The 25,416-nt window shown below is 41.3% G+C and overlaps 1 protein-coding gene across 1 annotated transcript in view; it reads right to left on the reverse strand.

Annotated features, from left to right (window-relative positions):
* Positions 1-25,416, reverse strand: part of Slc15a5 (solute carrier family 15 member 5) — a 100,535-nt gene that overhangs the window by 28,444 nt on the left and 46,675 nt on the right. Inside the window, 2 exon segments of the mRNA XM_052721486.1 lie at positions 11,327-11,458; positions 20,471-20,653. Of these exon segments, the coding sequence (XP_052577446.1) occupies positions 11,327-11,458; positions 20,471-20,653 (315 nt within the window).

The raw sequence follows: 25,416 nt of genomic DNA on the forward strand, positions 1-25,416 counted from the left end.
CTTTTTCATTTCGTAAACAGAATCTTTTCCTACCCAGAACGTTCTTAGGCAGCTGGTGTTTCTGTAACTCTACCTCCTCCCTCCTGCACCTACTGATTTTCAAAACCATCCCAAAGCCGTGTTGGCGCCACCTCTGAGGCAGAGCTATGTCGTCTACGTCTCCTCCCCTCCCTTTTCCTCTGCCTCATTCGTCCCTTCATCTGCCTGTATTATTTTTGTGTTCTCCCCCCTTTTTTCTCTCTTCCAAATCATACTATATCCACAGAAACCTACCTTTAAATACCGACAGAAAGCATCACTCACCCAGTGTCTTTATGATTTACTGCAATGTCTTAATGACTCACTCTAAGTCAAAGGTCCCATATTATTTTACCCCTGTATAACTCCACAATGTAATGCCAGTCTCTTTGTTGCTGTGTATTTTTAGCTTACTAGCATTTTATGGGCTCCTTTCATACAACTAATGATTCTCTACTTCTAGGCCCTGTCATGGGAACTCTTTAGTAGGTCAGGGATAGGCTCACCATGTAGGAAAGCACGTGACCTTCTAGTCTTGGCTTCAGTATAATTTCCAGATACTCTTTGCACGAAGATGCCCATGTCTCTGACTCTATCTCACTCTATACATTGGCCATAAAGAAAAGGTGTCATTCATGATATAAATCCATGAAGCCAAGAAGATCCCCAGGCACTGTTTTATGTGACCTTATTTAGAGCTGGGTCTGAGACAGAGGTAGACTATGAGAACAAAATTTTGCCTCATGGATGTTTTCTTTCCTAAAGAATTATTGAAATACTACAGCCAACCACATCTAACATACACCTCACTGACCTGGAAGACATTGGAACCTCATTCAAATTATAGCAACCTTAACGACACAAGTCATTATCTTTGCTTATCTACACTGTGTGTGTATTATCTTGTAAGCCATTCTACTTTATTCCCTATAGTTCTTATAAAAGTCTTGGAAGGAAAGTTATTATAAAGCCATTGTAGAGGAATCACTCAAGCTCAGAAAAAAATGAAAAACAAAACTTAAGGCTATGGAGATGGTTCAGTGGATAAGAACTTGTTGTGCAAGTGTGAGGACCTGAGTTCAAATCCCAAGAACACATATAAAGTCTAGGCACTGCAGAGCTCATCTGTATCCCCAGGGCACCTGTGGGGTGATGGGACTTGGAGACAGAATTGCAGGAAGCTGGCATGGCAAACATAGTGTTTAACAACAAAGAGACCCTACCTCAAACAAGGTTGATGATAAGGACCAATCCCTGAGGCTGTCCTCTGACTTCTGCACACACACACACACACACACACACACACACACACACACACACGCACATACATACACACACACATACATACACACACACACATACATACACACACACACATACATACACACACACACACAATACACACACACATACATACACACACACACACATACATACACACACACACATACACACACACATACATACACACATATACATACACACACATACACACACACATACATACACACACATACACACACACACATACATACACACACACACATACACACACACATACATACACACACATATACATACACACACACACATACACACACACACATACACACACACACATACACACACACACACATACACACACACACATACACACACATACATACACACACATATACATACACACACATACACACGCACACACATACACACACATACATACACACACACACACACACATACATACACACACACACATACACACACACATACATACACACACATATACATACACACACATACACACGCACACACATACACACACATACATACACACACACACACACACATACATACACACACACACATACACACACACATACATACACACACATATACATACACACACATATACACGCACACACATACACACACATACATACACATACACACACACACACACACACACACACACACACACACACACACACACACCGTGTCACAAAATTTAAAAAATAGCTGGGTGGTGGTGGCGCACGCCTTTAATCCCAGCACTCGGGAGGCAGAGCCAGGCGGATCTCTGTGAGTTCGAGGCCAGCCTGGTCTCCAAAGCGAGTTCCAGGAAAGGCGCAAAGCTACACAGAGAAACCCTGTCTCGGAAAAAAACCAAAAAAAAAAAAAAAAATAGGATATTATATACCCTTTTCCACATTTTGTGAGCCAATAGCAATGGTTAATGACTGCCTAAAGCCTAATGGGCAATTTGGGTTCTTTCTTGGTACTTTTATCAACTTAAATATTCCTGGGTAGTAAGACAGATTTTTGGGGGGGCAAAGGTTGAGGATATAGGAAAAACTGTATCTGGGATTTATAACACGTCATATCAGGGGGACCCTGTATCTAATTTGACTGAGACGCATGAGCAGAGTTTACCTCTAGAGGCTGCAGAGGGCCTGTCCACTCAGACATGGTGCTGACCCCAGCTGGCTGAGGGGGCAGTAGGGTACTGTTTTCCCACCTCAAGGTCTATGACTCCACTATCTTAAAACACATACGTAATTAAAAGCCCAGTCACAGATGTGGATTGGAAGAAACACATTTAGAAAAAAGACACAGACCTATGAAATTCAGTTGACTACTTTTCCACACAGAGAAAGTATTTTCCCCTTTCAAGTTCCCTGTAACTGCAAATTCCTGTTTGAAGAGCAGCTCTGTGATTCACGCTGACATGGCTGTCAGTGCCCTCAATTCCTGTAGATATTTAAATGAGAATTTTAAAAGATCTCATTTTTAATTTAAAATGATCTTGATTTGAATTAAACAGCTAAATTCTTTGTACTTTTCCTTGAAACTGGAGTAGGTGAGACCGAGGGGACAGGGGACACAAAGCTTGACCCCTTCCCTCTGACCAATTTTCCCCTTTCCTTCAGGCATTTCCATCACCTGCAAGTCTGTAACTGAGATGTCATTTCTTCCTGAATTTCTATTTTGTTATTTTTGTCAAAAGGTGAGTTTGGAGTCACGAGTGTGAGGAAATTGATCTTGCTCCTAATGGGATAGAGTCGGCACCGGCGGTTTGACTGCTTCTCGGCTGCCTTATATTAGCATCGCCACTTTTAGAGAAACCATTCCTGAAGTGATTAGTGTAGGAGGACGGGTTTAGTCTCGTGTCTTCCCCTTTAGAACGCTCCGAGTGAGCGATCCCAGAAGGATCAGATTTCTCACTTGTACTGAAAATGTCACTCTAACAGTTATCTCGTGCACAGTTGAGTTTTGAGAAATCCTTTGAATTTACCGCATTCACACCATTTCTCTCTCACTGTGCTAAAAATGACTAATGTAGCTTGGAGCCAGTGAGACTGTGATAGCTGATTGCCAACCCCCATACACACGCACACGCACACGCACACGCACACGCACACACACACACACACACACACACACACACACACACACACACACACTGCTGACATGGATTCTTAAAGGCTGAAAATACCATAAATGCTGCTTGGAACCCTGGAGGGGGGCTGTCAAGTACCTAAAACCCATTCCAAAGTTGGTTTTATTCTGGTCAATCCTGTTCCACAGTCATCTGGTCATGTGACTGACTCGGCGTACCTGATTTTCAGGAGACTGCACCATTATAATGTGTGACAGTTTTATATTTAAAACTAAACTCTGGCATTGGAATTTTGAAAGGCTTTATTTAATTTTATCCTCTAATCATCTCTGGGGAAAATGAAAAGCATTGCCCCGTTTTTAATTAAGAGAAAATAGTCTTAGAGGGATAATGACTTACCCAAAGTGATGTTTGTAGTCAAAGGCCCATTCTCTTTAGGGGACACTAATTAGTCACTGAAAGCCAGCATAGGATCACAAGAACAGATCATTTAAATGAAACTCATTTCCTTTCTTGAATTATGTTCTAATGGGTAAGGGGGTTGTCACAAACACAGAAAAAGCCCACTCCCAGGAAAGCATGACAAAACCTCCTGTGATGTCATTTAGGGAGGGAAGAGGAAGTGTTTGGGTGGAATGAGAGTAATTAGGTGAACTGGGAACTGATTAGACCCACAAGGGGAGGATTAAGTTGGTTGTCATTAACTTGCCGTGAGGTCTGTGGGAATTTTCCATGACTCTATTTTCAGGTCTGTCCAATTCAACAACTGTGTCAATTACCTGGGAGAAGTCGAGGGGCTTGCTTACTGAACCTACAGACAACACAAGAAAGATCAGCAATTCACTGGGTGACAGAATCAAGTTCCAAAAATGTCTATTTTTCAGCATGATGGGTTGACACTTACTAAGGAGAAGGATAACATCCTATATTTAATTAGGAAAAACACCGGATGAGTGCAGCTTAATGCGGGAGCAACTGCCAAAACAAGGAGAGGGAGTTTTAGGTTTTAATTGACCACAAGCATGATGTCAGTACTGAGCAACTGAACACAGTCTCCGTGCAGGGGTGGGGATGAGAGGAAGGCAGACAGAGCAGGCCGACAAACAGCCTGTATGTGTCTATTTTGAGCAGTGTGCTTGCATTTGGAAGCCATGTTTGGAAGATGTTGACAAATGGTTGTTTAGTGGATGCAGAGTGGCAGGGCAAGAGCAGGAACTGTGTGAATGGAGAGAAAGAAAGGTGGCTCGTCTACAAAACAAGGGGCTGTGACGGCAATTGTTACTGAGCAGTAGCTGTGGGTATTAATTACTTAATTCTCAGAACAATGGAGCGTATTATTAATTATGGTGATGATGAACGTGGACACAGAACATGAAGGGAGACTGTCTTGATTCAGACTAAGGTGGCCTGACCCAAGAACGTATAACACGCTATTTCTCTGCATATTTGCCAACACGTGTGGTAAGAAGTCAGGTTTATTCCATGTAATACACTTATCAACAGAAGGCAGTCAGAGTCCATTGCCAAGCAGAGACATTTTCTGTATGCTAAGGGGTGACTCAGCTTCTATTTCTGGCACAAGGTTAGATTCGATGTGATGTGAGGCACTATCCAAATGAAAGATTCTAATTTCTTGAGATATGACTTGATGTTACTCAGTTTTATTATGAACAGAAAATAAGAGCCTTGAAAAGAAGAAAGGAAGTTAATTAATTGCCAGTTTAAATGGTGGTAACGTCAGTACATGTTTAGAATGTCTGACCTCACAATCCAATTTGGTAAGTGTCTTTGGTAACCTTTCTTTTAAGGTCATCAAAACTTTGCCCATTATATAAACTGTGTTTCTCCATTTTCTACTCTGTCTAGAATAGGATCAATATTACCTCATGTGGACACTGGCAGAGAGAGGTTACACAGTAAGAATTAAATATGTCTTTAGAAAGTCCTCATGCTTGGGCACTTCTACATTGCTTGGTATGTTAAATAATTTGGGCATGCTGGGGGAATCAGATCTCTTTCAGACACAAGCTGAAATGCACAGAGCACTTTGTTATTTTTTTCTACCTTAATTATGCCGTTAAAAAACAAAGATAATGCTATGACCTTCAGCAAGTTTTATAATAAAGCTAACAATGAAAGTAAAAGCATCTACCTCAGCTAAGACTCCTAGCAATGGCAAATGGCCATTTCCTGTCACCAGATCGGTCGGTGCCTAGCCCAATTGCCATTGGTGCCTACCCCAATGAAGAGAGGCTTCATCCAGTAACTGATGGAAGCAGATGCAGCCCCATAGCCAAACATTAGGCAGAGTTTGGGAAATCCAGCAAAGAGGGGTAGAAAGGATTGTAGGAGCCAGAGGGTGTTGTGGACTATTATTTTAAAATGTGTTACATTTGTTTATGCTGTGGAATATTTGTTTAATGATGCACAGATGTGTTGCATTCTTTTATGTTGCATTTGTTTAACTCTGTGAAGCTGTGTTGCCTGTCTAAAACATCTGATTGGTCTAATAAAGAGTGGAATGGCCAATAGATAGGCAGGAGAGAGATAGGCAGGGCTGCCAGGCAGAGAGAATACATAGAAGGAGAAAAAAAGAAGATGGAGGAGCAAGAAAAGGAGAAGGAGAGGATGCCGGGGGTCAGCCACACAGCCACACAGCCACACAGCCAGACACAGAATAAGAAGGAAAGAAAAGATATACAGAAAGAGAAAAGCTCAAAGGCAAAAGGTAGATGGAATAATTTAAATTAAGACAATCTGGCTAGAAACAAGCCAAGCTAAGGCCAGGCATGTATAAGAAAGAATAAATCTCTGTGTATTTATCTGGGAGCTGGATGGCAGGCCTCCAAAAGAGAAAAGAGTAAACAAAACAAAACAAACAAAAACCCCCATACAACTACAAGAGGGGTCTAGAACATCACAATAAAACTCACAGAATCAACTAACCTGGGCTCATAGGGGCTTGAAGAGACTGAACTGACAACCAGGGAGCCTGCACAGGACTGACCTAGGCCCTCTACATATATGTTACAGTTGTGTAGCTTTGTTCTCTTGTGGGACTCCTAACTGTGGAATAGGGGCTGCCTCCAACTCTTTTACTGGCTTTTGGGACCCTGCTCCTCACACTGGGTTGCTTTACCCAGCTTTAATACATCGGGAGGTGCTTAGTCTTATTGCAACTTGATATGCATGCCATGTTTTGTTGATACTCATGGGATACCTACCCTTTCTTAAACAGAAAAAGATGAGTGGATTAGGGGTGTGGGAACAGAGGGGAATGGGCAGAGGGACTAGAAGGAGAGGAGGGAGAGAAAACGGCAGTCAGGATGTAATATATGAGAGAAGACTAAAATAAATAAATAAATCTTTTAGAAATATATAAAAAAGTAAAATCTACTATGCAATGCAAATTATCAATGACAATTTTGATTGTCAATGAAATCTTTCTACAGAAAGGATGCAGTTTAATGTGTTAAGAGGCAGCCTATAAAGTGAGAGAGGGTGTCTTTGGCAGCTATACATCTGACAGAAGATTGATATCCAGAATTTGCAAAGAATTAAAAAAAAATAAACAAGAAAACAAATAATCCAATCAAAATGGACTAATGAAATAAACAGACAGTTTGCAAAGATGAACTCCAAGCAACTGAGAAACATAAGGAAGAAACATTTAACCTCACTAGCTGCTGAAGAAGTATAAATATAAACTTTGTTGAGATTCAGAATGTCAGTCACTGAGAACTAACAACACACACTGTAACTGAGGATGTGGGTGTCTCAGTCACTGTTCTGTTGCTGTGAATCAACACTCTGACCAAGCAGCTCTTTTACAAGAAAGTATTTAATTGGGAACTTGCTGAAAGTTTCAGAGGTTTAGTCTATTTTCTTAGGATTAGGGTTTCTATTGCTGTGAAGAGACACTATGCTTATAAAGGAAAACATTTAATTGGGGCTGACTTATAGTTTCAGAGGTTTAGTTCATTGTCTTCTTGGCAGCCTTCAGGCAGACATGGTGCTGGAGAAGGAGCTGAAAGCTTTACATCTTGACTCACAGGCAGCAGAAACAACTATGTGCCACACTGGACGTAGCTTGAGTGTATATGAGACCTCAAAGACTGCCTCCATAGTGACACACTTTCTCCAACAAGACCATACCTCCCCAACAAGGCCATACCTCTTAATAGTGCCACTCCCTATGGGCCAAGCACTCAAACACTTTTGAGGCTGTGAGGGCCATTCCTATTCAAACCACCATATCCAGTATTATCACGGTGGGAAGCATGGTGGCACACATGGTGCTGGAGCAGTAGCTAAGAGCTACATACTAATCTAAAGGCTGAGAGAGAGAGGCTGGCCTGGTGTAGGCTTTTGAAACCTCAAAGCTCACCCCCAGTGACACTCTTCCTCCAACAAAGCCACACCTCCCAATACTTCTCAAACAGTGCCATTCTCTGATGACTAATCATTCAAATACGGGGGCATTCTTATTCAAACCACCACAGTGGGAAACAGGAAATCCTGTACATTACTAGTGGGAAGATAGATGAGTCTGCTCTCAATGGAAACCAGTATGGAAGTTTCTCAAAAACCTGAAAATAGATCAACCGTGTGACCTAGGTCTATCACTCCCAAGTATTCACCCAAAGGACTCCAAATCAGCACACCACAGAGACACTTGCACATCAATGTTTGTTGCAGGCTCACAACAGCCAAGTTATGTAAACAAGCTAGGTGTACAACAGGAGAATAGATGAAGAAAATGTGGTGTATGTACACAGAGGGATGCTTGCCAGCCATAAAGAAGCATAGAATCATCTGCTGGGGATTGTTTGTGGCTGAAGATGATCATATTAAGCAAATCAAGCTCATTAAGCAAACTTCTTGTGAATGCACAAAAGGGAAGGGGGAGGGGTAAGAAAAGGCAGTGTAGGGGCAACAGGGATGGGAGTGTATATGTAATACACAATATCTATTCAGGAGGTTTTCTTTTTTTAATTAATACTACACACACACACACACACACACACACACACACACACACACACTATAAATGTTTGCAGGAACAATAATGTCAAAGATTTTGACAGCTCTGCTTCCTGGGAGACATTTTTGTTTCTAAATTTCTTGAGAGAGTAGAGAATCTTTGTTTTTCATGGTGGGTGACTCATATCCTACATATTAATTTATGGTAACAGATGACTCTTGATGGAGGGGGGGCAGGTGTTACAGTTTGTGTGAACGAAATGACTCAGAATGGAACTGACTAACCAAAAACATGAATCACAGACTTGGAGCCACGTTTTAGATGTCCAAATTGGGGTGAAGGGAAGGAGAAAGGCGACGATATCTAACAATGCTTTGGTCAACCTTGTCTGCCTAACAAAGCCCCGGTAAAAATGGTGAGAATTTGGTCTAGTAAGTTTTGGGGCTGGGAGAATTTTTCATCTGATGATGCACTGATGGGCTGGGCAGGTACTGGGTCCTTTTAAATGAAATATCTTCAGTTGTAGGGCATCTCAGGCTTGTACTTTGTGCTTCTCCTTATGGTACATTTGAATGCATCTTCTTTTATAACAAAGCAGTAATCAAAAAGGCTGAAGGTGGGGGCCTGTGAGAGGGCTCAGTGGGTAAAGGCACTCGCCACTAAGTCCAAGACTCAAGTTTGATTTTCAGAATCCACGTGGTAGAGAGAGAACTGACTCCTGTGGGCGTTCCTCTAACCATAACACTTATACTATGGCACACAACCTCATCCTCATACATATGCACAAATACAAAATCAATGCACAAGAAAACTTAAAGTACAGGCCTGAGGATGCAGTAGTTGGCAGAGGACTTGCCTGGTGGACAGAAAGCCCTGGGTTCAATCCACAGCAGTGCCTAAATTGGGTGTGGTGGTGGTGCCTGTCTGTCATCCCAGCACACAGGAGGCTGAGGCAGGCTTCTCCTAGCGAAAGGCAACAATAGTGTGGCTGCATCTGAACGGTCATCAGCTCCTATGGAATTCAGCTCTCTGTTAAGGCAGTCTTTGGAGGTGCTGCTCCATTAGGCTCCGTTTTCCTGGCCTGTGGAGACAGTTTTTCCCATTGCTCCTGTTCACTGAGCCCCCTTTGAGTAGTAGTAATTGAATGAACTTGGGTTCAGTGATAGCTGGCATCAAGTTGTGGCTGGTGAATAACATGCAAGAATTGGGAGGAGAATTGAGGAAGGTTGATCTTGCTCTGGGCAAGATGCTTAAGACAGTAAGTCAGCTTCAATTTATGTAAGACACAAGCTGCTAATATTTAATAATATTTGACTTTGCAGTTCTTCTGGTGTGTATCAGATGAGATTTGATTGTAGAAACGCTCTTTGTACATCTATCTGTATATTATTTATTCTGTATCTCTCTTAGTGCCCTTATTGAGTCTGTCCCATTCTTACCTTCTGCCATGTGTGTTCCAAGGATGGCATTCAGATCGTCAGCATTGGCAGCAAGCCCCTTCACCCACTGAACCATTGTACTAGCCTTGTAGAAATCTTTTAAAGCCAATGAATTTCAGGATTATTTTCATTAAGCAATATGAAATGAGGAAACATGTTTAGCATGTGAAGTGTTTAGATGCAAGTTTAAGTGAGACTTCTTCAGGTCATTTATAAAATCTTGAAAGGAATACTTTATTACAGTTAAACTAGCCATCAGAGGTCCAACACTCTAAGTTCTGGACCTAATGTTGTCAATTTGGATTTGAGTTCTCTAGAATCACAACTATATTGCACACCATTCTGTGTGGCATGGGTCTTGAGACACAATGAGCGAGTGCCCCACACATGCTTTTGCTTAACTTTCTCAGATACTTAAAGGGAAGGTTTGTCCTTGTCACCCAGCCAATTAAAATTGGCAGATTTAACCAAACCAGTTATGTTAACCATGTTAGTGCTTCCCCGAATCCCTGGGAATCTCCTAGGGGTTTGGGGAGTGTTTATTTTGCTAGTCCTGGCACGACAATACCCCATACAGTGCCAAGAACACAGTGGGTTCTTGATAAGTACTTTTTGAACTTTGGGTTGAATTTGTCTCTGAGGGGCTATTTTCTTCATAGTCTGAAAGCAAATAAACTGAAGCTGTTTGTTTAAGAGAATACAAATCATCCCCTTCTTTACATTATTTTAAGTGTACAACCACAAATATTTTTGAAAGTAGAGAACAAGTCTATAGTATTTTCTTTAAATTTTAAATAAAATTTAAGGTACAATGACATTTAAAAATAATATTTTAAGATAGGTCGATTTAAAAATACAGTCAAAGACATGTCCCTGTAGCCATTAATTATGACTTCCATGCTTCCTGCCTTTTCCACTCATAAGCCAACTTAAGATTATATTTTAACATTTGCATCTCAAGTTTTCATATTTCTTATTTCTCTGTCCAAAATTTCTACTGGGAAAAATTTTCAGATCATTTGTTAGTTACCTTAGGATTTGTCTTTGATTGTATAGACAACATTTGGGGGCCAATCGAGAGCAAAGTAGGCCACAGGGTGCCCTGCAATCTTACATGTCTGCACGTGCTAACTCTTCTGCATTGTCGTCAATAGCTACCAGCCATTATTGAACACAGCCTCATCACAAGACCTAATGCGAATATGATGACCAGTTCTCTTTGAAATGCACTTTCAAAAGACAGTCTACACTGTCTCATGGGAAGTGACATTCTGTAATTACCTCCTCCTATCAAAAGAAAAACAATTCCCAGAAATTAATGAATACAGCAAGAGTCTACTTCCTATCTTAATTCTATCTTAATTGCAAAAGTGGATCAATTAAAAAAAAAGACTATGCTTGCAAAGACCCTCTCTTATGGTTCTGTCTCCCAGCTCCCTAGTCATCGGTTCAATGTATATAAGCATATGATGAGTGAATTCTTACCTTCTGAGATGAGATAAACCAACTCCACCAGCAGCGCCCCTGAGAAACAGGCGAACCCATGGAACAGTGTCAAAAAATTCATGGAAGTTCCTCTGAAGGTGCTTGGAATGAATCTGTGTATCACCATGGAGACTGGGAAAACAAGAAGAGGCCAGAATTTAGGACTTCACCTAAATCACTTTCACAAACCACAACCTGATGAAGGCTGATCATGCATCAAATTTAGCAATGAGCAAAATGTATGGGTTGAACTTGGTTAAAGTTAGTGCACAGGTAGACTATGATGCAATTTACAGATAACTTGAAGGAATAAAATATGACAGCATGCAGCCTTAGACAGCTGCCAGGAGGAACTGATTGCTCGGCAGGCAATTGAGTGCTGTAATATCTTCACCAAATTTCACCCATTTTTTAATATTTCTGATGCATTTGTATCAAAGTGTAAGCTGTTCGGGATATCACTTCTGTCATGAGAACTCTGCCTGTGGTTCCATGGCCTATGGAAAGCTTGAATTTATCATAGAAAATTTGCACAGGGATTTTGGAGTTAAACAAGAATGCTCTAAAATCTCACGACATTCATTTATTGACCCTGTGACCATATGTGAGTTTATTAATCTAAGTTTCAACATCTTGCTGTTTGAAATGGGAATATTATCATTACTCACATACAGAGAGATACAGTGATACCTGATGTACTACCTATAAACTGCTAAGTATAATGCTGATTTGCATGTATTAAGTAAGTCTAGCTACTTTTATTTAATTATTTTTTTCTTTTTAATATTTTTATTAACTCTGTGAAAATTTCATATAATGTATTTTGATCATATTCACCCTCAAGTTCTCCCCATAACTTCTTCCAGATCTAACCCACTTACTTAGCCACCCACCCCTGCAACATTCTAGCTTCTTTTTGGTTTGCTTTTGAGTAACTCATGGACTCCAGTTTGTGTGACCCGCATCTCTGCATGTGGAGCCATCCCTTGGAGCATGGTTGACCCACCAGGAACCATACCTTTAAAGAAGATTAAGGCTCCATCCCCTAGAAGCCATTCTCAGTTAGGGGTGGGGACTTAGACTCATGAATTCCTTCCCACTCAATGCGGTAATGTCGACGGGCTTGGTCTTGTGCAGGCAACCCCAGCTGCAGTGACTTCATGAGTGCAGTGGTCCTGTCATGTTTAGAAGACACTTTCCTTCTGGTCCTACCCAACTTCTGGCTCTTATAATCTTTCCACGTCTGCTTCAGCAACGGTCTCTGGGATGGGTGTGGTATAGATGTCTCATTTGTGGCTGAGCAGATGACTGATTGCTGTTGTTCTCTTCACTTTGACCAACTGTGAGTTTTTGTGTTAAGGTTAGCCAATTTAGACAGTATTTATTCTGTCTGTGCAAGGCATTGTACAAAACCCTTTGTATACATTGCCCATGTTCTGGTTAGCCTAAACTGTCAACTTAGCACAGGCTAAAGTCATCTTAGAGGAGGAGCCTCAACCGAAGAATTCCCTAAACCAGATTGGTGGGTGGGAAACACTTGACTATTAATTGTTATAGAAGGACTCGGCACACTGTGGGTGGGACCATCCCTAACAGGTGGTTCTAGGCTGTGTAAGAAAGCTGATGAGCATAAGCCAGCTAGGGAATGAGCTGGCAGACAACATTCCTCTATGGTTCCTGTCCTTTTACTTACTTGCCTTGAGTTATTGCTCTGATTGCCCTCAGGATGGACTGTAAGCCAAAAGGTATCTTTTTATCCCCTAAGTTAGTTTTGATCAGAGTGTTTCATCACAGCAACTGAAAGGAAACTAGAACACCAAATTAAAGGGGAGGTATTCAGAAAGAGGGAATAGCTTAAGCACTGGCCATCTGAAACAATTAACTCTTTTTTCCCTGGTCATGATGGTGGCAATGAGGTAAGACACAGCCATGAAGAAACTTGAAAAATTAGCTAGAAGTAATCTTTTCTGGAATTAGAAATGGATTAGAGTAAGTATACGGGATTATGTTTATTTATGTTACACTAGCATAGCTGTTTTAAACTATTCTTGTTAAAACATTTGATATTTATTGTAGAATGTTATCTGAGAGTTGCTTCAAAATTACATACCAGAGGGGGAGAAGGATGGAAATGAGACCAGATATGACACATTTTACCCTGAATTACACTTGGCTGCCACTGAAAGATGGATGCATGGAGTTCATCTCACTAATGTCTATTGTTTTTATTTAGCAAATAAATAAGTACTTAAAATACCATGAACCACTTTAATTCTGAGTGGTTGAATTATTTCGTTTCTAATTTCTTCTTCTTTTGTGCTTTGAAAAATTTCCACAATGAGATTGTAAATTAATATGAAGACTCATTTTTAAAAAGAAAAGATAATAGAAAACAGATGAACTTGAAACACTAAACATTTCCTTGTCTTGTCTATAAGAATAAAGGCATGTTTTTATTGCCTCTCTTGCTTCTTGGGAATTGGTCACACTTGGCTTACTTGTATTTCTCCTAGAAAACCTCTGCATCTGTCCACATAGTCCCCCAACTCTGTTATTATTATTAATGTGTTTGTGTGGGTCGCAGGGGTCATAGCATGTGTGTGGAGGTCAGAGGACAGCTTTCTGGGGTCAGTTCTTTCCTTCTACCCCAGAGCCCCAAAGACTGAACTCTGGTCATCAGGCTTGAGGACAAACATGTTCATCACAGAGCCATCTTGCCAGCTCTCGTCTAGCACTGTGGTGGTTTAAAAGAAAATGGCCCTCCCAAAGGAGTGGCACTTTTAGGAGGTGTGGCTTTGTTGGAGTGAATGTGGCCTTGTTGGAGGAAGTGTGTCACTGTGGAGGCAGGCTCTGAAGTCTCATATATGCTCGAGTCACACTCAGTGTCTCAGTTCACTTCCTGTTGCCTTTGGATCAAGATGTAGAATTCTCCAGCACTATGTCTGCCTGCACACCACCATACTCCCAGGTGCCATGTTCCCTGCCATGATGATAATGGACTAAACCTCTGAAACTGTAAGCCAGCCACCTCAATGAAATGTTTTCCTTTATAAGAATTGCTGTGGTCATAGTGTCTCTTCACAGCAACAGAAATTCTAACTTTAAATGTACTTACTTTAAATGACAAGCGCTTCAAATGAACTTACTAATACACAATACAAATATATATTAATGCTCTTTCCTGTAACTGTACAACATTTCTGGTTTATATTTCTGTGTGTCCTCCACTTGTCTTTACTTAGGGCCTCCCTGTCTATGCTCCAGGAAAGCTGTTGAGAGCTGGGCTGGAGATGGGTAGAGGTGTTCTTTCCTTCTCTGATTTTAGACTCTGGAAGGGCTGACAGAGGAGTGCACAATGCTACACAGGTTCTCAGCTGAATAAACACTGGCTGTGCATGAGGACAATGACAGCAGTAAATAACATACTGCAAAGAAAAGCATCTAATGTTGGTGGCCAGGTTCTACAGCTCTTCTGCGTAGTAGAAATCTCCAACAGAATCCCGAGGTCAAGCCTTCCAGTAGTTTCAGGAAGGTTCACATGCATGTAAGAGGCTCTGGGAAGAATTGATTCCAGTTACAATGGATTTGGCTTATGAGTCCTGCTCACCATAAACATGGTAAGACAAATAATGGACAGGAAGACTAAGTGGGCTGATTCCTTTCCCTGGGAAGAAGCACAATGCATGAGACCATGATTACTCTGCTCCTTAATTATTAACCCCATGCTTTTCTCTTGCTAGAACTTCTGGTGCAGTGTATAATTCATGAAAACACTTTGCCAGCTATCTGCCTGCTGGTTAATCTTTCTTTGGTGTCATTCTAGTCATTTTTTGAAAGCCTCCAGTTCCCTTTTATAGGACTTAGCTTTTCAAGCCTTCAGATCTCCAAATCTCGGGGGCCTAATTGCATGTTCTGATCCTGTTCAACTTTAGTGATCATCAACTTGTGCATTCAGGTTCCAAGATGCTTCCTGTAGCCCATTATGGCGCAGATATTACCAACAAGTCAGTCACTACTCTAAAATAACCACTATACTATAGAGACTCAGTACAAAAAAAATTTCAAAGTGTCTATGAAAACTGGTCTTCTTGCCAACGAGAGCTGAAAATGTGCCCCCAGAGAGCAGCAGGCTACGGTTTGTGAGGATGCCATTTGCAGCATGTGCCGAGTCTGTAGCATATGGAGACATAACCACCTTCCTAAGGCACCTGTGATGGGGAATTCATTGCTGGAATTCTTTTTCATTCCAGTTGTTCTTGAACAGTTGAAAATGCGTTTTGACGAGAAGCAGTTTAGAACACGGAAAGGAGCGTAATCCCAGAAATGGAGCTTCCACCATTGGACCTGGAGAGCACCGTTCTGTCCTATCCCTGAAGACAGCCTGGAATCTCATGGTATCACATTATCCACTACTTCTCTTGTATATTGTCATCTGCCGATCATGTTCACTATTCTCAAAATTGACAAATTCTTCTCACACTCTCGGTCTACAGAGTCACTCGGGTTAGCTTTGCTCACCTTTAATATCGTATAGCCCATCCTTACATTCAACCAAGTCTTGGTATCTCTGTCCATTTACCTCTGATGTCTTCCATGCTACCTTTATTTTCAATCCATTTACACCTGTAGTCACTATATCTTTTACTCACCTAGAGATAAGGCAGCTGTGGTGGGAAAGTGACAAGGCCAGAACCCTTGTGCATGAAGTCATACTAGAGCATGGCCATACCCTGCATTATACATTGTCTACAGCTTGGTTTGTACCACAGTGCCATAGTTAAACAACTGAAATAGAGACGGAACTACACAGTTTATCTCTTATTGGCTGCTTTATAAAACTAACCTTGGCCTGACTTAGTAAGTGCCTCTCTCTGTGCTCTGATTGCCTCTGTGCCCCCCTCTCACCTTCTGTCTTTCCTACTTTGTTTCCTACAAAGCTGTAAGTTGCCCAAAGACACAGTTTTGATGTATTTTCGTCTTGACTTTTTCTTGTGTTTTTGTTATTGGGGGTTAAGTCCAAAGCTTCGAGGTCTCTAAACAGCTGGATAAGATACTGCTGCAATTAAGCCTGGTTTGAAAGTCTTCGTTTCCCCACTTGGACTGGTAGCACATCTCCAGTGTAGCACATGTCATTGTAGGGCAGAAGACATCCCCGGATATCTTTGGAGTGAGCCACTATGCCTCCTTGTTCCCTGTCGTCAACGTAGGACATAAAAATAGCTGATTTCCCTCACTCATGCATTTTTTTTTTTCTGAGACAGGGTTTCTCTGTGTAGTTTTGGTGCCTGTCCTAGATATCACTCTGTAGGCCAGGCTGGCCTCGAACTCACAGAGATCCGCTTGGCTCTGCCTCCCAAGTACCGGGATTAAAGGTGTGTTCTACCACAGCCCGGCTCATTCATGTGTTTACTCAATTAAGAACACATTTGTCCATAGTTCATGTGTTTCCATTCGTTTGGCTATTTGTCCCTGTGCTTTATCCAACCTTGGTCTCAATAATTCTCGCTCATATAAACCTTCCTCTTTCTCGCTAATTGGACTCCCAGAGCTCCATCCAGGGCCTAGCCATGGATCTCTGTATCCCAATGGCTGAGGGGTCCCCAACTGGATCAGGCCCTCTGAATGGGTGAGACAGCTGATTGGCTTGATCTGTTTGGGAGGCATCCAGGCAGTGGGACCGGGTCCTGTGCTCAGTGCATGAGTTGGCTGTTTGAAACCTGGGGCCTATGTGGGGTCGCTTGGCTCGGCCTGGGAGGAGGGGACTGGACCTGCCTGGACTGAGTCTACCAGGTTGATCTCAGTTTGCAGGGAAGGCTTTGCCTTGGAGGAGGTGGGAATGGGGGGTGGGCTGGGGGGAAGGTGAGGGGGCGGGAGGGGGGAGAACAAGGGAATCCATGGCTGATACGTAGAACTGAATTGTATTGCAAAATAAAAAATAAATAAATAAATAAATAAATAAATAAATGAGTACAGATCATAAAAAAAGAACACATTTGTTTATAGCATAGTGTGTATATACTCATTTATGGAAGACTGAACTCAGAGGACTATGAGGATAAACTGCAGGCACAAAAGCTCTTGCTTTAGGGAACATGTATTCTTCTGCCAAGAGGCAGACAGTATAGAAGACAATTCAAGATTTTTGTAAGTGTTTTTTTTTTTTTTTAAAGCAGTGTGTATGTGTGAGGTGGAGTAGGAGGAGGGAGGTTATTATAGAGATAGGATGGGAAGTAACAAATAAGAGTAATAAGATGAGTGGATGACTTTTGAGAAAACTCAGTGAAGAGAAGCCATTAATTCAAAACAAAGGAAAAGGTACTATGAACACAAAGTCAGCGCACAGGCCTTGGAAACAGGATCACACTGGATGACCTAGAAACACGCAGACTTGTAGTGAGGGGTGAAGGGTCAGGATATTATAACATTTGGTGGGGACACTACACCGATCCCAAGTCAGGGCAAGGGGGGTGAGACTGTTTACCGCTATGTCTACTGGAAATGGTTAGCCCAGGATGCTGGGATGGATGTCTAGGAAAGGCTACCATAGCTGCTCTCAAGAGAATGGACTTGGAGCCAGAGAGATGGCTCACTGGTTAAGGACACTGACTGCTCTTCCAGAGGAACTAGGTAGAATTCTAGTACCCACGTGGCAGCTCACAACAGTTTTTAAGTCCAAGGAGATCTGATTCTCATGCCCTCTTCTGGCTTCCAGGGACACCAGATATATATTATAATGCCCAGACATACACGAAGGCAGACAATCATGCACATAAAATAAAATAACAATAATTTAAAGAAATCGAAAAGGGAGAGAAAGAATAGGCTAATGTGGCAGGAGAAGGAGGGGGTATAAATTCAGAGACTCTGGATGGAACAGTTGTGGCCAGAGCTAGGTCATATTTCCAAACATTCTAATTCTTGCTGTTGGGTTGCAGGCAACATGTAAGGAAGGAAGAGAGAGGGATCCTAGGTGGCTCGTGGGAGAAAGGCAGTTCTACTCACTTCATGAGGTGTTTAATCTGTCTGTGACTCACAGAGCTGTTCTGAGTCTCGAGTATGGCACTACTAATTTCACGCAAACCGCAGTGAGGAAAATAAACTCATGCAATGCTGTTGACTGCAAAGCACTGTCTATGTACAAAACAGTCGGCATTTTGCTTTGCACAAAATGCTTCCCTCGGTTCTTAGGGTAACTCCTCTAGATGATGAGAGAAGCCCAGCGTTGCTTGGCACTGGTAGTCAGTGGCAGAACAGGATGTGAACTCAGGTCAGTCCAAGTTTAAGATCAGAAAGCTGAATGGTCATGCTGCACTGCTTCCCTGGTATTACTTGATTTTACAGATCAACATTCCCATTCAAGCTTTATACCAGTTGGTTTTCAAAGAATGACCTCCCATTCCCATTCCCCCTAATGCTATGATATAAGAATAATGATTACTCTTTCTATTTTTAAGATCAGAAAGTTGAAGCTTAGAGATTAAATGAGTCCCAAAGACCCTCATGTAGCAAGTAGAAGGCTGGGCACAAAACCAAAGTCTCTGGTCTCTGGTCTACAGACCGTATTGTAGATAAAAGCTTACTTAGTGGAACTCAGTTTCCTGATAGGTATTCTAAAAGGTTAGATTAGTGATTACATTACATGAGCCATTGTTTTTAATAGTTCATGGTTTTAATGATCTCTTTGGCTTCTAAATGTTGAAATCACTTTGCTCAGCAGGTTAGGAATTTCCTCCATGTAATCATTCTTCTACAGGAAACCCAAAGAATTTTACCTATTTTCAAGAAGTTCCTACAAACAACAAGGGGCTAATCGCAAATGCCACTGTGGCAGCATTTGTTCACACTTCTTATTTACTCTTTGCTGTGATACACAATGGCCTTCCCATCACAGAATCTAGTAACTGATTCATATGGAACATATAAACGACATGTTTTAACAGAACAAGAAGAAATGTGAATATGTCTGTGACTATCATTAGGAAAATTCTATTAATTTATTTCAACTTTTTAAATTAATTCCTCCAGTTTTATATATGTGCACATTGTATGTGTGGACATAAATTTATTAAATATAGACATAAAGAAGTTTGAAATAAATCAGACTATAATAGACTCATTAGAGATTTTTAGACACAAATGAAATGATTAGAATTTTCATTTAAGATGATTATGCAAAAGTTGTGGAAAAGAGGGGACATTGGATATATGACACAGTTAATGGGACTGGAGGACGACTCAATGGTTAACAGCTCTAGCTGTTTTTCTAGAAGACCCAGGTTAGATTCCCTCACCCACATCGTGGCTCACAGCCATATTTCTAACTCCAGTTCTAGGGGATCAGATACACTCTTCTGGTCTCCAAAGGCACTGCATACACAATACATGCAGGCAAAATACTCATACGTGGAAAATAGCAATAAATACATATTTCTTTAGTTAATTATGTAAAATATTCTCACTAAAGTGTGTAATATGGGTTGAGTTACGTGTAGTCACATTTCAGGGAACCATGAGGAGGGTCAAAACCCAAGATATGCTTGCTAGGTTATTTTGATAAGTGTGTATACACACAAACACACACATTGCAGGAAGTTCTCGAAATTTTGTGGTAAAGTATAAAGTGGCTAGTCTAATCAATATAAGCAATCGAGATAATCTAGAAAATTCTGATATTTAATAAACATAATTTGAACATGTCTTATGAAATACTGGTGATTACACTTAATCTAGGGTAATTTAATTTGAAGACATTGAGTTATTAGGTAAATTGCATCAAATTTTCATCTCATTTGCATGTTTATATACTCTGTAAGTCCATGCCCCACTTTTGGGAGGGTGCGGGTGTGAGTGCCTCTGAGTCAGAGGGAGGGAAGTCAGAGGGTGGAGGATGGATGTTAACTCAGTGCGCTGCAGTACATTGTCTTCCAGGTTTATTTCTGCCTGACCAAATGGTCTTGGCTCTAATCAGGTTAGCGAGTCCCTTTATCTATACCCTAATAGAATTAATAGTTGGTTATAGATAGCAGAGTGAGGAAAATCAAGACGTTGTTTCAAATGAGGGTGAAAACAGGCTTGCTAGAAGCATCGCTGGGCATGCAGGCCATGGGGGCATGCTCCTCTCAAAGCACCCACAGCGTTACTTACCCGCTGGGTTGACCAGGGCTTCAGACACTCCAAGCAACACATACTGAGGAACCAGAGAGCCATAGGCCAGGGAGGAAGCGGAGAAACCTTTGCCTGGAGGAGACTGCTCCTGGGTGAGTTTTCTGTGTATTTCTAGGAAGCCAGCTATTGCCACAGACAAGGCGGCACAACCGTTACCAGCAACTGCAGGAGAAAACAAAGGAAAAGCGAGCTGGGAAGCATGCTAACAAGTCGCAAGGTTCCTTATTCCTTGACTTGGGGAATGCTTCTGGAACATCCTTCTGATGCACAGAGAGCAGACACCCCTGCCCTTTTCCTTCTGTTTGTTTGTCTTATCCAACTCGGTTGTGATAGTTTTTGTTTTATCTTATCATGCTTTTTTTGTATTTTTTTTTATTTATTTGTTTTTTCTGGAGCTGAGAACTGAACCCATTATTTTTTTATTATCCCTTTGAAGCCTGTTTGTTTTCTAATGAGAATCAGAAAGTGAGTGTATCCAGATGGGAGGGGAGGTGGAGAGAAACTGGGAGGAACAGAGGGAGGGGAACCATAATCAGGAAATAATATGTGAGAAAAAAAAAGTCTATCTTCAATAAGAGGCAAAAAAAAGAAGATATAATAGATTTTTTTCATGATTGAAAGAATTTACACAGATCGACTTCACGTTGGTTGAAAGGTTGTTTACCAACATGTAATAACGTAGTTTTAAACGTCTTAGAAAGCCTTCCTTATTAGGATGACAAGTCATAAAACCAGGAATGAGTGTCAAGTTGATTTCTTAGGATTTCTCATTGTAATTTGCATCGTGAAGACACAGCTTTCCGGTGGTAGAATATTTGCTTGGTGTGTGTGAGGTCCTGGTTCAACCCCACCACAGAAAGGTACCTAATTTAGAGTTTGACTTCTAGGAGTGTCTTCTGAGATGCCTTTCATGTTATGTAACTAGACAAAGACTACACACACTTGGAGTATTGACATCACTTGGTCTATGACCATCCCATCCCATCTCATCTGACCTCTCCTCCTCTCAGAGGTCAAGCAGGGGTTGTTAGTGCTTGGATGGGAGACCATCAAGTGATGGTCTGTAGGTCAGAAGGTTTACAATCTGTCTGAGAAAGTTTATAATAGGTCTACTGATTTGTTAGACTAGAGTCTGTGGTTTGGGTTTTCTATAAATGGTCAGTAATAAATACAGTTCCTGTAGGCAAAAGGAAAAAGGTAAAAAAGAAAATGCAAGTATGTGTGTAACAGGAATTTTTTTTAAACCAGCTTTTAATGATTCACATTCAAAATGACAACCTGTGAGGGAGTTGTGTAATTTCACTCAGCTGGGGCTCAAAGTTAACATTTCTTATGATTAAATAACTGGAAACATTCATCTGTACAAGTATCTCATAGTTTATACATCCACAGACATATCTGGGACCAGATTTGGTCCAGAGCTATAGTGAGGCATTTGTTTAGTAATCAGCATTTGCTGTTTGTTTTTAATTTTATTTTTGGCTTGATAACAAACTGTGGCTTTTTTCTGGGCCACTGCTACCGTTCTATACATCGTCATGGACTCTTCCACAGCTGTCCTAGGCCCCCTCTGTTCTTGACATTCCCCCGTGTGACCAGCCAGCACTGTTGCTGTCATTGGGAACTTGTTAGCTGTGGAGACTCTCAGGCATACACCCAAAAACAGAATCAGAACCTGCACTGAACTACATCCTCAGATGGTTCCTATCCATGTCAAACTCTGAGAAGCTCTGCATTATCATAGAATATTCAACCTGATCTAGCTCAATCCAAACAAAAGTTCATCCAATCTGATCTAGCTCAATACCAAGGGTCCCTCTCCGCACAAATTCGGACAAAGCACACATTTAATTAATTGTTTCAAAAGGTCCTCTTACATTGCTGAAACCAACACCTGAAATAGGATCATTTATAAAGAACAAGGATTTATTTTCTCAGTTTTACAGGTTGGGAAGTCCATGATCAGGGCTCAGCAACTTCACTTGCTTGGTGCAGGCCGATGTTTGGTCTATGCTGGTGCCTCCAAAGAAGATGAATGCTGTGACCTCACAGAGTGGAGTCAGAGGGCAAAAAGAACATACTTCTTCCATCAAGCCCCTTTTTAAGAGCATGGAATCCCATTCACGGCTCAGGCACCTCTTGCAGTCCAAACATCCCACTACTGTCCCATTGGACATTAAATTTCAATGTGACTTTCAGAGAAGATGAGATCATTTAAATTACAGCACACATTACTTAGATGATCTGGGGCAGAGTTTATTGTATAAGAAGGATCTAAATGCCTGTTTGCTACTGCAAACTTAGGCCAGTGAAATTGATTCCAATCTAAATTTAATCTACTCCATTAAAACAATTTAACTGAGGTGAGATCACAGCATACCCAAAGCAGAGTGCCATTGATCAGAATGCACAAATTTTAAGTTCCTGTAGATCTGTATTAATAAGATGGAGCACAATGGTTCCAGAGGAGATATCAAATAATATATGCTTTAATATTTGCTACGTGACTGCAGACAAGCCCGTAAAAGTCTCGAAGCTCTCATAATGTATATTATTATACTCTATGTAATACTTTTCAAAATTAGAGCACAATGAAATAAGAGAAATTGGAATTTGTTCTAGAATTAACCCTTCCTTTACTGTTATGTAATCATAAGTATAAAGTATATAATAAGGTAAGCTTATCCATTAGGATGACTATAGACTTTTCATGGATAGTTTGATGTATGGAGTCCAGTGTGTCAGTGTGCTGCCATAGCTATGAACTTCTCCTGAGGGGTTAGGACATTTTCCTTCGATCCTTCCTTTAGCAGCTTTCCAGAACAGAAAATGAACTTGGCAGTGACTTTATTACCATGTGTTTGCTGCCTTTGGGGAAGATACTTCCCACTATAGAAATGGAGTGTGTCAGGCTAGAGCTCACTGATCTGCAGATGGTTGGGATGTGATTCCCAGCACCAACATGGCAACTCATAACTGTCTGTTCTAGGCATCTAATACCTTCTTCTGGCCTCCAAGGGTGCTGCATGCAGGTGGTGCACAGACATAAATGCAGATAAAATAAAATACCCATGCACATAAAGTAAAAATAAACTCTCAAAAACTGCCCTGTGTTTTAACATATTTTAATTGGTTTTGTTCTTAGTTGCATGCTTCTGTGTTTGGGTGAACTACACTCCATCTCTGTATTGTCTCTCTTTGGACCACTGATCTCATTTCAGGAGATGGGACTCAGTCTCTCTCAGTTTTTGAATGTGGAGCAGATCATTCATTTGACACAATCAAATCCAAGTATTGCTCTCTGTAAGGCATCAAATACTGCTTCAGATGGTTCACTAGATCCATCTACTTCACTCCAAACTTAATTCCAATTTTATGTTAACTCAAAGTCCTAAGGATATCAATGTGCCTTTGTTAAATAAATGAACAACTAAGAAGAAAACTTATGAGGTGACCCAGACTCAGAAAGACAAACATGGCATGTACTCACTCATCAGTGGATAGTAGATGTAAAGCAAAGGATAATCATACAACAACCCACAGCTCCAGAGAAGCTAAGAAACAAGGAGGACCCTGAGAGGATGCATGGATTGCCCTGGGAAGGGGAAACAGAGGAGATCTCCTGAGTAAACTGGGGTGAGGGGGCAATAGAGGGTAAGGGATGGGGGATGAGAACGTGAGGGAATGGGATGGTTGAGTTGGGGGAGGGACACAGTGGGAGAGCAATGAAAGAGATACCATAATAGAGGGAGACATCATGGGGATAGGGAGAAACCTGGTGCTAGGGAAGTTCCCAGGAATCCACAAGGATGAACCTAGCTTAGACTACTAGCAATAGTGGAGAGGGTGCCTGAGCTGGCTTACCCAGTAATCAGATTGATGAATACCCTAACTGTCATCATAGAGCCTTCATCTAGTAACTGATGGAAGCAGATGCAGAGATCCAAATCCATGCACTAGGCCAAGCTTCAGGAGTACAGTCAAAGAGAGGGAAGAGGGATTCCATGAGCAAGAGGCATCAAGATTATGATGGGGAAACCTAGAGAGAAACCAAACCAAGCTAGTGGGAACTCATGAACTTTAGACCAGCTGTAGAGCTTGCATGGGATTGGACTAGACCCTCTGCATAAGCAAGACAGTTGTGTAGCTTGGTCTGTTTAAGGGACTGCTGGCAGTGGGAATAGGATCTATCCCTGGTACTTGAACTGGCCTGGACCTGCCTCAACTGAATGTACCAGGCTTTGCTGACTCCCCATGGGAGGCCTTACCTTTTCAGAGGAGGGACTGGAAGATGGATTGTGTGTGTGTGTGTGTATGGGGAGGGGAGGCTGGAGGAGGACAGGAGGAAGGAAGAAAGAGAGGGATCTGTTATTGGTATATAAAATGAATAAAAAATTTCTTATTTAAAAAAAGAAAGCTTACTTACTGCAGTTGATATCTATAAAAGTGACTCTTTTACTTGTTTACACAGTTCTTTCAATTAAATATTTTACAATGGGCATATAGCACATTTCTTGGGAAAATTCATCAACTTGTAAACCTCACAGAAAATAGTAATTGCAATCAGGCATAGCCTCACATGCCTATAATCCCAGTGCTGTGGTGGTTGAGACAGGGAAGCTACTGTAGTTGCAAGCTCAAGGTGGTCCAGGACTGTAATAGCATGAAGCTATCAGAAAGTAGAAGAGAGAGAAGAGAAAAAAGGGTGAACCCTACTTTCAGTCAATGGGACTGAGCCAGGGCTTTGGTTTTAGGCTAGCCATCACTTCCTTTCCAACCCAAACGGGAACTTCCTGTGACAGCCAATTATGTGAAGCAGGAGAAGGTACTGGTTATGCATAAAGGGGGCCAACACTTTGCTTGAAATGTATTACAACAGGCTTTCTGTCACAATCAGAATTTTCAGGTTACTGTAAAGTAGATCT

This window comes from Peromyscus californicus, unplaced genomic scaffold (assembly GCF_007827085.1).
Source record: "Peromyscus californicus insignis strain IS unplaced genomic scaffold, ASM782708v3 Scaffold_6__1_contigs__length_162567912, whole genome shotgun sequence".
Classification (NCBI taxonomy): domain Eukaryota; kingdom Metazoa; phylum Chordata; class Mammalia; order Rodentia; family Cricetidae; genus Peromyscus; species Peromyscus californicus.